The sequence below is a fragment of the Salminus brasiliensis genome, chromosome 10, assembly GCF_030463535.1.
Source record: "Salminus brasiliensis chromosome 10, fSalBra1.hap2, whole genome shotgun sequence".
NCBI lineage: Eukaryota > Metazoa > Chordata > Actinopteri > Characiformes > Bryconidae > Salminus > Salminus brasiliensis.
The window spans coordinates 5,603,339-5,615,420 of NC_132887.1; the positions used below are offsets into that span (position 1 = coordinate 5,603,339).

Consider the following 12,082-nt stretch of genomic DNA (forward strand, 5'->3'; position numbering starts at 1 on the left):
AAAGCCTTCTTCCCTGGACAGTAGAGACAGTTACTCCAACAAAAAGCAGAATAATCATCTGCACTATTTTCGTGAATATATGTATATATGTGTGTGTGTTCTTGTATGTGTGTGTGAGACAAATGTGACCCCATGTCCTGATGTAGTCTAAAACAGAGAACTGTGTGTATTTGCTTTTCTGCATCTCTCTGTTTCGGGGGGACGTAAGGGGTCGGTGAGTGTATGCTGTGTGTTGACTCTTTGCTTTTCTGGAGTGTAGGAGCCACTCTAGGTCAGGATGGAGGGAGACGGTCACTCTCTCTCTCACTGTCTCTATCGATCCATCCCATCACTGCTGCATGACGGATGTTCCGGCCACACTGTCTGGAGGCTCCCTCTGGGGCTGCTGCAATGGATTAGCCCCAGAAACGCCTGCAGAGAGAGAGAGAGAGAGAGAGAGAGAGAGAGAGAGAGAGAGAGAGAGGATGATGTTCACTGATTAGCTCTGATTGCACACTCCATTGGCAGGACTGGCTTCATTTCTCAGCACTCTAAATGAGTGGCTTTGTGTCTGAAACCCGACTCCTGTCTTTCACTGTGTGAAGGAGGGCGATGTTCAAAGGCAAATATACTCGGCTCTAGAGATGAGCCTTTAACTGTTTTTGCTATTAGTCTGATCTCGTTTGTTAAATGAATAGTATTCAAACATCCCAATGACAGAATATCACTCTGGGTTTTAGATTTGGACTTCTTTACAGCTTTTTTATTGGACGTACCGTTTCCATGTAGCAACATCATTTTTACAGAACTTTTTCTCATAGGAATGAATGGGGTACAATATGTGAGGCACCCTTCTACTGTGCCAGTTATACAATTACACTAGTAACACCCAACCAACCACATGGGTGCCACGGCAACTACTTGGCAATACTATAGCAACCACTTTAATCATCTTGGCAACTGCCTGAAATACCACATCAACCACCACATCAACCACCTGGAACACCATAGCACCAATTTTGCGAGTATGGAGCGAGCTGGAACAAGGGGGGGGGGGGGGGGGGAGGTAAACTCAGGAGACTTTGGGCTGGAGTTCTGGGCGGCTTGGTGGTGGATGTGTGGGGTCAGGCCCCGCTGTACTGAGGTGAGCAAGGAAGAAGAACAAGAAGGGAGAAGATGAGGTGGTGGTGGTGATGGTGGTGGGTGTGACGTTGTTCGAAAGAGAAGTGACAGAGGAAGGTATATAGAGGACTGCGGAGGAGGAGTTAGGGCGTAGTCCATCTCCCGAAATGCATTTACACCTTAACTCCACTTAGCAACACCTTAGCAACCACCTGGAAACCTTAGCATCTACCTGAAATTCCACCTAGAGCATCTTAACAACGAGCCCAGCAACCACCTGGGATACCATAGCAAGCACTTAGTTAAACAGTTTGACCCTAGTAGGGTTGTAAAATTCTGGGAATTTTCTAAGTTGCGTGGCGTGGTCCATCTCCCAAAATGAATTTACATCTTAACTCCACTTAGCAACACCTTAGCAACCACCTGGAAATTCTGGGAATTTTCAAAGTTGGGAAATTTACCATGGGAATTATGGGAATTAACGTGAATTAATGGAAATAAAATGGAAATATTCAAAGTTAAAGGTAAGAAACCTACATATAGTTGACCAAACACAGAGTCATCCTCAACTAGACTAGGCACTGACTCAGAGGAAGAGGAGGAGCTATTGAGCAAAAATGCAGAGCATGCAGAGACCAGGCTCGAGAAGCATTTTTGATTGATTGTCAGTTATTATTTGTATTGTTATGCCTTCATGTCTGCTGTTGACAAAAAAATACATTGATGATAGAGTATGATATAGTTTCTTTAAAGTGTCCAATATTTCCTATTAATTCCAATAAATTCCCATAAATTTCCATGGACAGTTTACATTCTGGAATAAGTTCCCGAGCTAAAGTTCCCACGGACAGTTACCAGTAATTTGCCTCTTTGCAGCCCTAGACCCTAGTGACTTCATAGCCACATCTAGCAACTGCCTGGACGTGCACTGTTAAACATATAAGATCCTTCAGGAGCCTTTGGAGTTTCTTCAATATTAAAACTGTGGAGGAACCTCCTAAGGGGCTTTAGGGAACCTTCAAGAAAAGGTTTTTGAAGGTTCCTCAAAGCACCTTAAGAGGTTCCTCCACAGTTTTGAATGGTTCCTCAAGGATCTTATACTTTTACCAGCCTTGGATAAAAGCCACAGATCACTTGCATTAATTGCACCTCTCTTCTATTGACATTTTGGCACCCTCACCTGAGCTCGTCACCTTAGCTGTACATTTCCCATACCAACTGCATTACAGCCCTTATTTATGACCCCTATTTGAGTTTACATCTTTCTTATGGCATGCATTTGTACATATCCATGCCATAACCCATTATAATAATCCATTAAACTGGAGTTAAAAATCTGCTACAGTGAGCAACCGGCAACTGTCCATTTTGTTTCATGAGCGCTGAAAGTGCAATTGATCAAAATGTTGCCTGCACTCTCCCGTATCTGAATGACAGACTGAGGGCTCTTGTCCTGTAATGGCCTCCGTCCTAAAGCTGGCAGGATTTATGGTAGCCATAACTACAGTACTTCTCATCTACTCTAATACCTCTGGCACCGTCGGTGCGTTCGTACGGCGCATGCCGCTCCGCTGCCATCCATATCGGTGTGTGAGTGAGTGAGTGTGTTAATGTGTGTGTGTGCTTTAGTGGGAAAACCGGCACGGGAAGACCATTACAATTACGGTCAGATAGGAATCTTGGTCCCTGGTGTCCATTCTGACTAATAATGATGTTTTCATTAAGATTCCATAATTCAGCACATTCGCTATCTTGCATGTGACCAAGAACTGCGGAGCCTCGTCTCTGTCCATTTCCACATTACGGAGCAGATTAAAGGCCTTTGGCCCCCTGAGGATTTTCATTAAAAATCTGGACAGATAAGGTTTGTTTTGAAAGAGGTGCTGGGCTGAAAGGAAGCTTTCTTTTCACTCTGCCTTGTGTGAGAAGGCAGTTGGTAGTTGGGAGCTTTAAATTGTTACTAGAACGAAGCACAGCCCACCTACACTGCTCTGTACATACTGTCCTTGGTCCCTATAGAAATGCCAGTGAGACCCACATTCACAGGGCGCAGTCATTTCACTGTAACGCTGCATTTACACTGCCCCCCGCTCTTCAGCTGACCACATGTGTGTAACGCTGCATTTACACTGCCCCCCGCTCTTCAGCTGGCCACAAGTGGGCTTTGACAGCGGTGTTCCCTGCATCATCCAGTTGAAATCCCGTCTTGCAGGGCTCTGAGTGACTCTGCTGTCTAATGTACTTCCACTATGGCCCAGGGGTCGCAAATGCTCGTGCCCTTTTCCCTCATCACTCTTAAGCGATGTGGGTCGGCACAGGTGTCTGTTAGATGATTTGGTGGAGCTGGGGGCCTGGCACAGTTGCAGTTCGTAAAGAGGCAGGGTCTGGCTTTAATTAAGGGTCATTGGAGCATTGCTGTGAGGTTTTGATTGCATTCAGCCATAGGAGCACTAGTGAGTTCTTCCACTTCTCCACAGCTCAAAGCTGGGGGTCTTTATGGGGGGTCTTTACCCCTAAAGCCTACGCCTGGCACTAGGAAGCATGGTGCCAATAAGTGCATGTTTATCTGCTCCAGACAGTCCAATTCTATTGGCAGGGCTTCTCTACAGGGACTAGACAGGCTGTGCATGTGCATTTGTACAGCAATAAGTGCAACTTAAAGTAGCTGAATGCATTCATTAGAAGAAGTGTCCACAAACATTTGGCCAAATGGCCAGATTGGGCCAAATGTCCCCCAAAGTCAACATTCACTTGTCAGCGTTTTCCATGGGGACAACTGGTCCTCAAAAGAGCTAAATACCCTCACAGTGATACTTCCCTTGTGCTGTGTGATCTATAACATCTCACTGGTGGCTTCAGCATGCCCAAGGACTCATTAAATATTAAGTGGCCCTGGATTAATAGAGGCGGTAGCAGCTGGTGGTAAAGCATGGCAGTGTCTTTAGTAAAAACAACACTTGCTTTAATTAATAATTGATCAGCGCTGTGTCCAGGGAGACTTACAGGGACACTGGAGCTGAGCGAAGAGGTTAGTGAGCCTCTCAAGCCAGGGGGCAGATAAGGTGCTATGGGATAAGTTCCTGGTGAAACCCTGTTCTCTCTGAAGCAGCCCTGCTCAAGGCTATTCTGGTCTCTTAGGCCTTTTATTGTTTTAGTGAAGCCTGCTGGGGATTTGTACAGATCAGTGTACTGCTGAAAGTGCTAAATGTAGCTTACTGTGAATCACCTCTAACACAGGACGCAGCGCAGGTTACACTATAGGTATGTTTTTATAAGCCAGTTCTCCATTTTTTTGAACATATTAAGCATGCATGCCTCTAAAAGCTACATCACTACATCGCAGTTATTAGACAGAAACCAAATATCAATTCCTGATGCCTGAGACAGTCTTTTACAATGTTTTAGAGATCATAAAATACATAATGAATTGATTCTCTGTATGTCCAAATGTTTGTGGACACCCATTCTAATGAAAGCATTGAGCTGTCCAATGAAAAAATTGTGACTTTACAGGAAAGGGCAAAAATGCTCTTAACTTTGAATGGAAGTCAATGTAAAATAAGAGTTTATGCCAAATGATTTAGAGCATTTCTATTGGTCCATTCTTTCAGAGTTATTCACACAGTGTACAGAGCAGCTACAGGGTTCAAACCATGGTGAAAACTACAAACGGCCAAAAAGCTGAAAAGCTGTTCAATGCTTTTGTCTTTAGAGAAGTCCTGCCAATAGAATAGGACTCTCTGGAGCAGATAAACATAAACCTATTGGCACCATGCTGTCTAATGCCAGACGTGGACTAGAGGGGTGTAACTCTCCAAGTTCAGTTGGGGATGAGGTGGGGTGGTGATCATCTAACATCATGCTGAATGCAATCTAATCCTCACAGCAATGTTCCTCCAAAATCTAGTACAAAGCCTTCTTGCCTGGACTGTAGAGACAGTTACTCCAACAAAAGCAGGATCAACTCATTTTAATACCCTCGATTTCAGAAGAAACAATGAATGAGCAGGTGTCCCAATACTTTTGTCCATAGAGGCAGGGCTTTGTAATTCAGTTTATTTGGTATCATATGGATTTTCAGGATTGTGTGTCAGGATGTATGATTGCCCTTATCTGTGCTGTACATGCTAAAGTATTCTGGGATCTGTTTGACTCTGTTTGGCCTAATTCCATAATCTCCACTGCCTCAACGAGAGACTCGATATTGTTGTGCAAGCTAGCCAAAAATGAATGGATGTTTGAGGAACCTCAGTGGAGCAGGTATAGCCTGTAAAGCAGTGGAGCTGAGCTCATTTGACACATGGATCACTCTTGTACTCCACCTAACAGACTTGTTTTGTTTCCGGTGTAGCTGAACAGTATTCTGCATTTGGCAAGTAAATAAAAGTGAATTGGAGCCTCAGAATTCATGTAATGTTAAAATGTTCTCTTAACCACTGACCAGTAAAGTGGATATCATTGGTTATCTGCTTTCAATGGCACCTGTCAAGGGCGGGGATATATTGGGCAGCAAGTGAACAGTCTGTTCTCGAAGGTGATGGAGGTGTTGGAAACAGGAAAATAGGACAAGCATAAGAATCTGAGACACTTTGACAAGAACCAGACTGTAATGGCTAGACTACTGGGTCAGAACATCTCCAAACCATCAGGCAGGTCTTGTGGGGTGTTTCTGGTATGCAGTGGTCAGCACCTACTAAAAGTGCTCCAAGGATGGTCAGCCGGTGCAACAGAGTCATAAGTGCTCAAGGCTCATTGATGTGATCAGTAGACTCCCACCTCATGACGGGGACCTACACTGTATTTGGGAAGGGTTTTAATGTTATGGCTGATCAGTGTATTTAAGCATTTGAATGGTGAATTGGAAATAATCAGCCAGCTTTGTAGCAATCAACCTTTTTAAAGCAATGCTGTAGAAGAACCACTTTAAGCTTCAAGAACTTGAATGAGGAACCACATAAAAGAAATGTTCTAGACCCAGAATTCAAGGTTCTAGACTCGAACTTTGAAAAGGTTCTTCACATTCACGTCACATCCTCATCACCCACTAAAATGTTCTTCAGGGAACCAAAGGTAGTTCCACTATGGCATTGCTCCATTGGCACCTTCATTTTGTTTGCTGTGGAGGCTTTCAGCCAAGGAACAGCACTAGAGTTGCAGTGAAACCCTTTACGATGCCGATCTATTCCATGGCTGGCTGTACTGCATTTCTATGCAAAGTGCATCACAGCTGGCCACCAGCACCAGCCATGATGAGCGAATCAGCGCCTTAGCCCAAGAGCCACTGAACGGTCTCCTTGCCAGGCGAATCAGAATGTGCAGAATGTGCATGCATGCTCAGACACATCCATTAAGCCTCACACTGCATTTATGGATGCAGATTAGTTTGGTAGAGCATGTTGTTGGATGCATTTCAGCTGTGTTTAGGTGGGGAATATATTTCCCTCACAATGGATCAGGTGAGGCACTAATAAATCAGTCCCGTCATTACTGCATGGGCACTTTTTCAGCAGCCTGATAGAGTGAGAGTGTGTTGGAGCTCTCTGTTGATGGGGGTATTTTACCCTGTCCACACTGAACCAGTCTGGTGATTAATGGACTGGGGACCAGAGGGACTGGAAACAAACTGATTTCCATGCAAAGCACCGCAGGAACCAAACATCTAACTCATTCGTACCGTCACCATCCCTGGCTACTATGACCCACCTCAGCTAAAAGCTGTGAAAAACACTACTAGACTTCAGAAGCTTGGAATCCATCCCAATCTCAGTGAACTTCAGATTATTATTAATCTTATATTTATCCCTTGCACCTTCGTACATGAGCAGTGCCATTGAAAAAATGCTTTTGGGAGGCTCTGAGTGGTCCAATGGAGCAGTGCTGTGAGGAGTTCATTGCATTCAGTGACAATGTGAGTGTTAGTTGGATCATCACCACCCCACCTCATCCTCAACTCCCAAACTCATCCAGAAAGTACTGGAAGGAGCACCAGCCATCATTCCAGAGAACACAGTTCTCTTCCACTGCTCCACAGCTCAATGCTGGGGGGCTTTATACCCCTCTAGCCCACGCCTGGAATTAGGCAGCATGGTGCCAATAGCTTCATGGTGTTTATCTGCTCCAGTGAGTCCTATTCTATAGGCAGGGCTTCTCTACAGGGACTAGACAAGCTGTGTGTATGTGTGTGTGCATTTGAAAACCGGTGTCAGCAATGGGTGCAACTTAAAGTAGCTAAATGCATTTATTAGTAGAGGTGTCCACAAACATTAGGACAAAGAAATCAATAAAAATGTAGAATTTCAACCTTTAACTTTTATATTTAATAGTTTATATTTATCTCCTTTTCTACTTTCTAGTAAAATACAGGCCAGGTAAAATACATCAGGCCAGGTAAAATACATCAGCCAGGTTGGGGTGTCCACAAACATTTGGACATATAGAGTATCTTGGATAATAGTGTATTTTAGAGTAAAAAAACTCTAAAAATGTAGAATATCAACATTAGGCTTTAACTTCAGGACTGAGAGCTTATATTTACCTTTGTTTACACTTTCTAGTAAAATACAGGAGCAGCCAGGTTGGGGTGTCCACAAACATTTGGACATGCAATATATTTAGTTTCAGCTTTGCTGGTGGGAAACTACTGTAAAATATGTGAAATTAACAAAACACTTCTTAACAGTTACTACTCAGATTCAAAACCTTGACTCTGGCCTACAAAGCCCAGAATGGACCAGCCCCTCCGTACTTGATGGTGATGGTAAAAAGCCGATCGGCACCAAGAGCCCTTCCAGCTTCGAGTACGGCTCGGCTTGACCTGCCATCCCTCAAAATCCACAGAGGACGAGCGTCCAGGCGTCCAGACTTTTTTCTGTCCTGCACCGAAGTGGTGGAACGAACTTCCCCTGGGTGTCCGAACAGCAGAGTCCAGCGCTCGTTGTCTTCAAACCCAGACTGAAGACCCTCCTCTTCTGAGAGTACTTGGGCGAATAGCAGAGTGGTCTCCTTACTGACTTGTGTTTAGTAGAGTCTAAACTTAGAGGATCTTTGAATTATTAGTCTATTTAAACTAGCTGAGGTTTTTCTTGGGTAAATAGTGAAGCACTTTTGTACGTCGCTCTGGATAAGAGTGTCTGCTAAATGCCTTAAATGTAAATGTAAATGTAATACTTGTGTTGAATGTGGTCAAGCTCTGTCTTTGACTACTTCCAAGCGGTTCTTTTTTGCAAAAATGTGCGCAGAATAGTCACGTATAATCGATCCGTGGTTCATATGGAATTTTTAGATGTGAAAGCAATCTCTGTAAGACTGTGTCCAGCCACCAAATCGTGCTGTTTGTACTGTGATGGATACTAATACACATGGCATTACATCCCTATTGTTAATACAAGGTGTAAGCAGCCCATGTTGTGTCTTTCTCAGATCCGAGCTGCAGACGCTTGACGTGAATATAGGCCACTGGTTTTAAACGCTTTCCTGGACGAATGCACTTTTAAATATTGCAGTCGGTTTCCGTGCCGAACACAAAGTGCAGCTTAGTGCACTAAGAGTAAATTGTGCTGGATTGTGATTGAGTATGCAGGTCTGGTGTTTTGCTGAGACTCTTGGTTCCTTGGTTAACAGATGCGACTGTTTGGCGTGCAGGTACCCACTGGACTCGGGCATTTTTCTGCTTTCAGGACAGGGACCTAATTGAAGATGATTTCACTGATAAGCGTTCCAGACCTCTGGCCTGAGCGCCTCAGTCTGAGCGTGTTTAAAGGCCTTTTTTTTCATTCCCCACCCGGCCTAGCCTCAATCTGATCTCTCCACTTCTTGCTCCACTGCGTTTCAAACAACGCTGAATCATTAAGAATTAATTGCTCCACAAATAGCATTTCCAGAGGCTGGGTTCATGTTTTTTTTTCCCCTTTCCTTTATTTGCTTTTTCAGAGGGTGATGTTTGGGGGCAGTTCTAACGCAATCCTCTTTGTTTGTCCCCATCCAGCACGCGAGGAGAATGTGGCCACTTTCCGGGGCTCGGAGTACTTCTGCTATGACCTGTCCCAGAACCCCATCCAGAGCAGCAGCGATGAGATCACGCTCTCCTTCAAGACCTGGCAGCGCAACGGGCTCATTCTGCACACGGGCAAGTCCGCAGACTACGTCAACCTGGCCCTGAAGGACGGGGCCGTGTCCCTGGTCATCAACCTGGGCTCCGGAGCCTTCGAGGCCATCGTGGAGCCGGTCAATGGCAAATTTAATGACAACGCCTGGCACGACGTCAAAGTCACACGCAACCTAAGACAGGTAATGCTAAAGAAGCAAAGAGCTGAGGTGCCTTAAATAGGTCCAGTTAAAAATGTGCACCTGTTATACTGTTGGTAATACAATATATAGGCCTGTATACTGCGTGACAACACTTGTTGTGGAAGCACCTACCTTCAGTTGGTTTGCAGTAACTACGTAAAATATCACATGCACTTCTGCACAAACATTAGAGACCACCTTTCATTTCGCAGAATAGTTGGTAAATACAAAGTATTCATATTTCAGCATCAGAAAAAAGCTAAATAATATATTTTACATAAAATACACAGATAAACAAACACCTAAGAAGAACCCCACCACCCAGTGAGATGTTTGAGTGTTTAGAGCTCCACCATTGCCTTCATTTCTGTTGAAATCTACAAGAAGATCTTTCCTCACCTCCAAAGTTCAGTTATAGAAGTCTACGAATTCACCCTCCAAGTCCTCCCAACACATTCAGAGATGGTGAGGTCTGGACTGAGAACCCAAGCAGGTTGTGTTGTTTGCTTTATTCAGATGTTCCTTTATGTAAGAAGGTCTTGATCAGCTCCACATTGCTTCAGACCCTCAGTGTTGAGCTGCCTTCTCACAGGCTGGAAGGACGGAAACAAACGCCTGTAGATGTTGTCAGATCTGAAGCAAGAGTAGAGCTTGATTTTCTCCTCTGAAAAAAATCTTTAAGGCTTTAGCTGCAGTTTATCTGATGTGGGGCAGTTTTGGTGGTCTACCAGGTTCTTGCATGGTTGTTAATAGTCCCCTTTCCTCCTTTGAAGAATTCTAGTTATGGAAACTTCAGAGGTGGATGATATTGAACAATTATAGGAGGGCTTCTGTCTTATGCAAAGCACTGTATGATTGGTGTAGTGTAGTGGATAACAAGCCTGAGTCAGTGTCAACAGGGGTTCAATTCTCTGGCCGAGAAAGCACACTGCACTACACTGTGTCCTTAGGAAAGACTCCAAACAATGCATAATCCATACCCATACCTGTGTAACATGATGGTAAATGTGGATACAAGCTTCAAGCAAACATCTCACAGTCAATGTTCATATGAAAATACTGTAAACTAGGAGCTATAGCAGCTGTTTCGTAGTTTTTGTCACAAATATGTGGACAGGTGGTATTGTCTTTATTTAAGTAAGCCTGATTAGTCTCTACTATGTGATGTTTTTCCAAACCAACAAAGGAAATGTGCTCATGTTGAATAGCCAGGTGTCCACAAACTATTGTCAAGCAGTGTACAGAGCTATCCCTTAAGTCTTTCAATAGGAATCGCATTCTGTCTTGATTTAATGATCTTAATTAATCTTAATTTTTCCTTTCTATATTTTTATGAAGTTCTTCAGCAGCTATCTCTTGCCCAGGGTCTTCTTTACTTTTTACCTCATGTTGCACCTCCATAAGCAGTAACCTCTGTCAGAGGCCATCAACAGCGTGATGGCTTTAAGAGGCTGCCTCCCTCCCTCTCTCCCTCTCTCTCTCTCTTTCTCCTCTCTGTAGACATTTTCCTCACTCGGGCGAGTAGTGCCTCTTATCAGGGTGGCAGGGAGACGCTCCAGCCAAGCTCAACCGTTCCATTTACCCACAGCCAATTTCTGTCCAACTGTTAAATCACTCAGTGCGCTGCATTTTAAAATATGTAAATATTTAGGTTGCTTTTGCCCCTCAGGAGTGGATGGAAAAGGGCGATGCTTTAGTGTAGGCGTGTGTGTGTGTGGAGGTGCCGGTGGTGCCCCTGAGCTCCATCCGTTTAATTCAGCGCACTTCCACCAGCACGACCGCCTTTTTTTAGCAGAATTTAAATGATGAAGATGCAGCTGGAGATGATGAATAAGAGCATGAGTGAGGAAGGGTTTTCGATTTTTTTTTCCAGCTGAAAATAAAGGGATGTTCACCCTGAGATTCAGCTGCTAAAATGAGACTCGTGTGAAGTCGCACCTTTACAGGTGTCCCATTTGTGGGAATACGGTGTCGGTGGAAACACCAAAATACAGTTCAGCTCTGTGCAAAAGTCTTAAACAGTCATTCTGTGAAGTGCAGACAACGCTTACTAGCCGGGGCAAGGAAGGAGAACTCGAGAAATTTGGGCTGGAGTTCTGAGGGGCTTTGAGCTAATAAGACCCGAAGCCAGGCCCCTTCCTTGGCAGGTAGAGGTTGGGTATAATTGGACCATCAGGAGGAGCAGGGGTGGTGGTGTAAGTTTTCGTCAGGAGAAGGAGCAGGAATAGGAGTGGTTTAGTGGTATAGTGGGTAGTAATGGAGAAGGCGGGGTCCTTCTCCCGAACTTTTATTTAATACATAGCTCCATTTAAAAGGATTGATTGAGTATCAGCCGATCAGAACCAATGGCTGCACTGGAAACCAATGGCGTTGCCAATGAACAGCATGTATATTGGTAGTTATTGTAATATTTTGGAGGAGAGCTAATAGAAAGACCCCTGAAGACCCCTGAGCTCTTTGTCTCTTTCTTTTTCTCCCTCTTTCACTCTCTCCTTCATACTTTGCTCTGCAAAGGAAAACACATCATGTTGGATCAGAACTAACCACTCATCGGAATGGCTCATTGTTCTACTAACCGTTACGTGGACTAATGTACTAACACCCGAATTATTCATCATTGTTTCATTTTGGTTTATCTCATTTTCTTAACAACCCTTTTGTTCACTCTTTAATTTCCTTTCTTCCCCCCCTTTCC

The 12,082-nt window shown here is 44.2% G+C and overlaps 1 protein-coding gene across 14 annotated transcripts in view; it reads left to right on the plus strand.

Annotated features, from left to right (window-relative positions):
- nrxn3a (neurexin 3a) overlaps positions 1-12,082 on the plus strand; it is a 472,173-nt gene that overhangs the window by 103,506 nt on the left and 356,585 nt on the right. For all 14 annotated transcript variants that reach the window (XR_011980513.1, XR_011980514.1, XR_011980515.1 and 11 more), the window contains exon 6: positions 9,086-9,387. Coding sequence is in view for 11 of the 14 variants with exons in the window: in XM_072689054.1 (XP_072545155.1) it covers positions 9,086-9,387 (302 nt within the window). In the remaining 3 variants the exon portion in view is untranslated. The remainder of the gene's footprint in view (positions 1-9,085; positions 9,388-12,082) is intronic.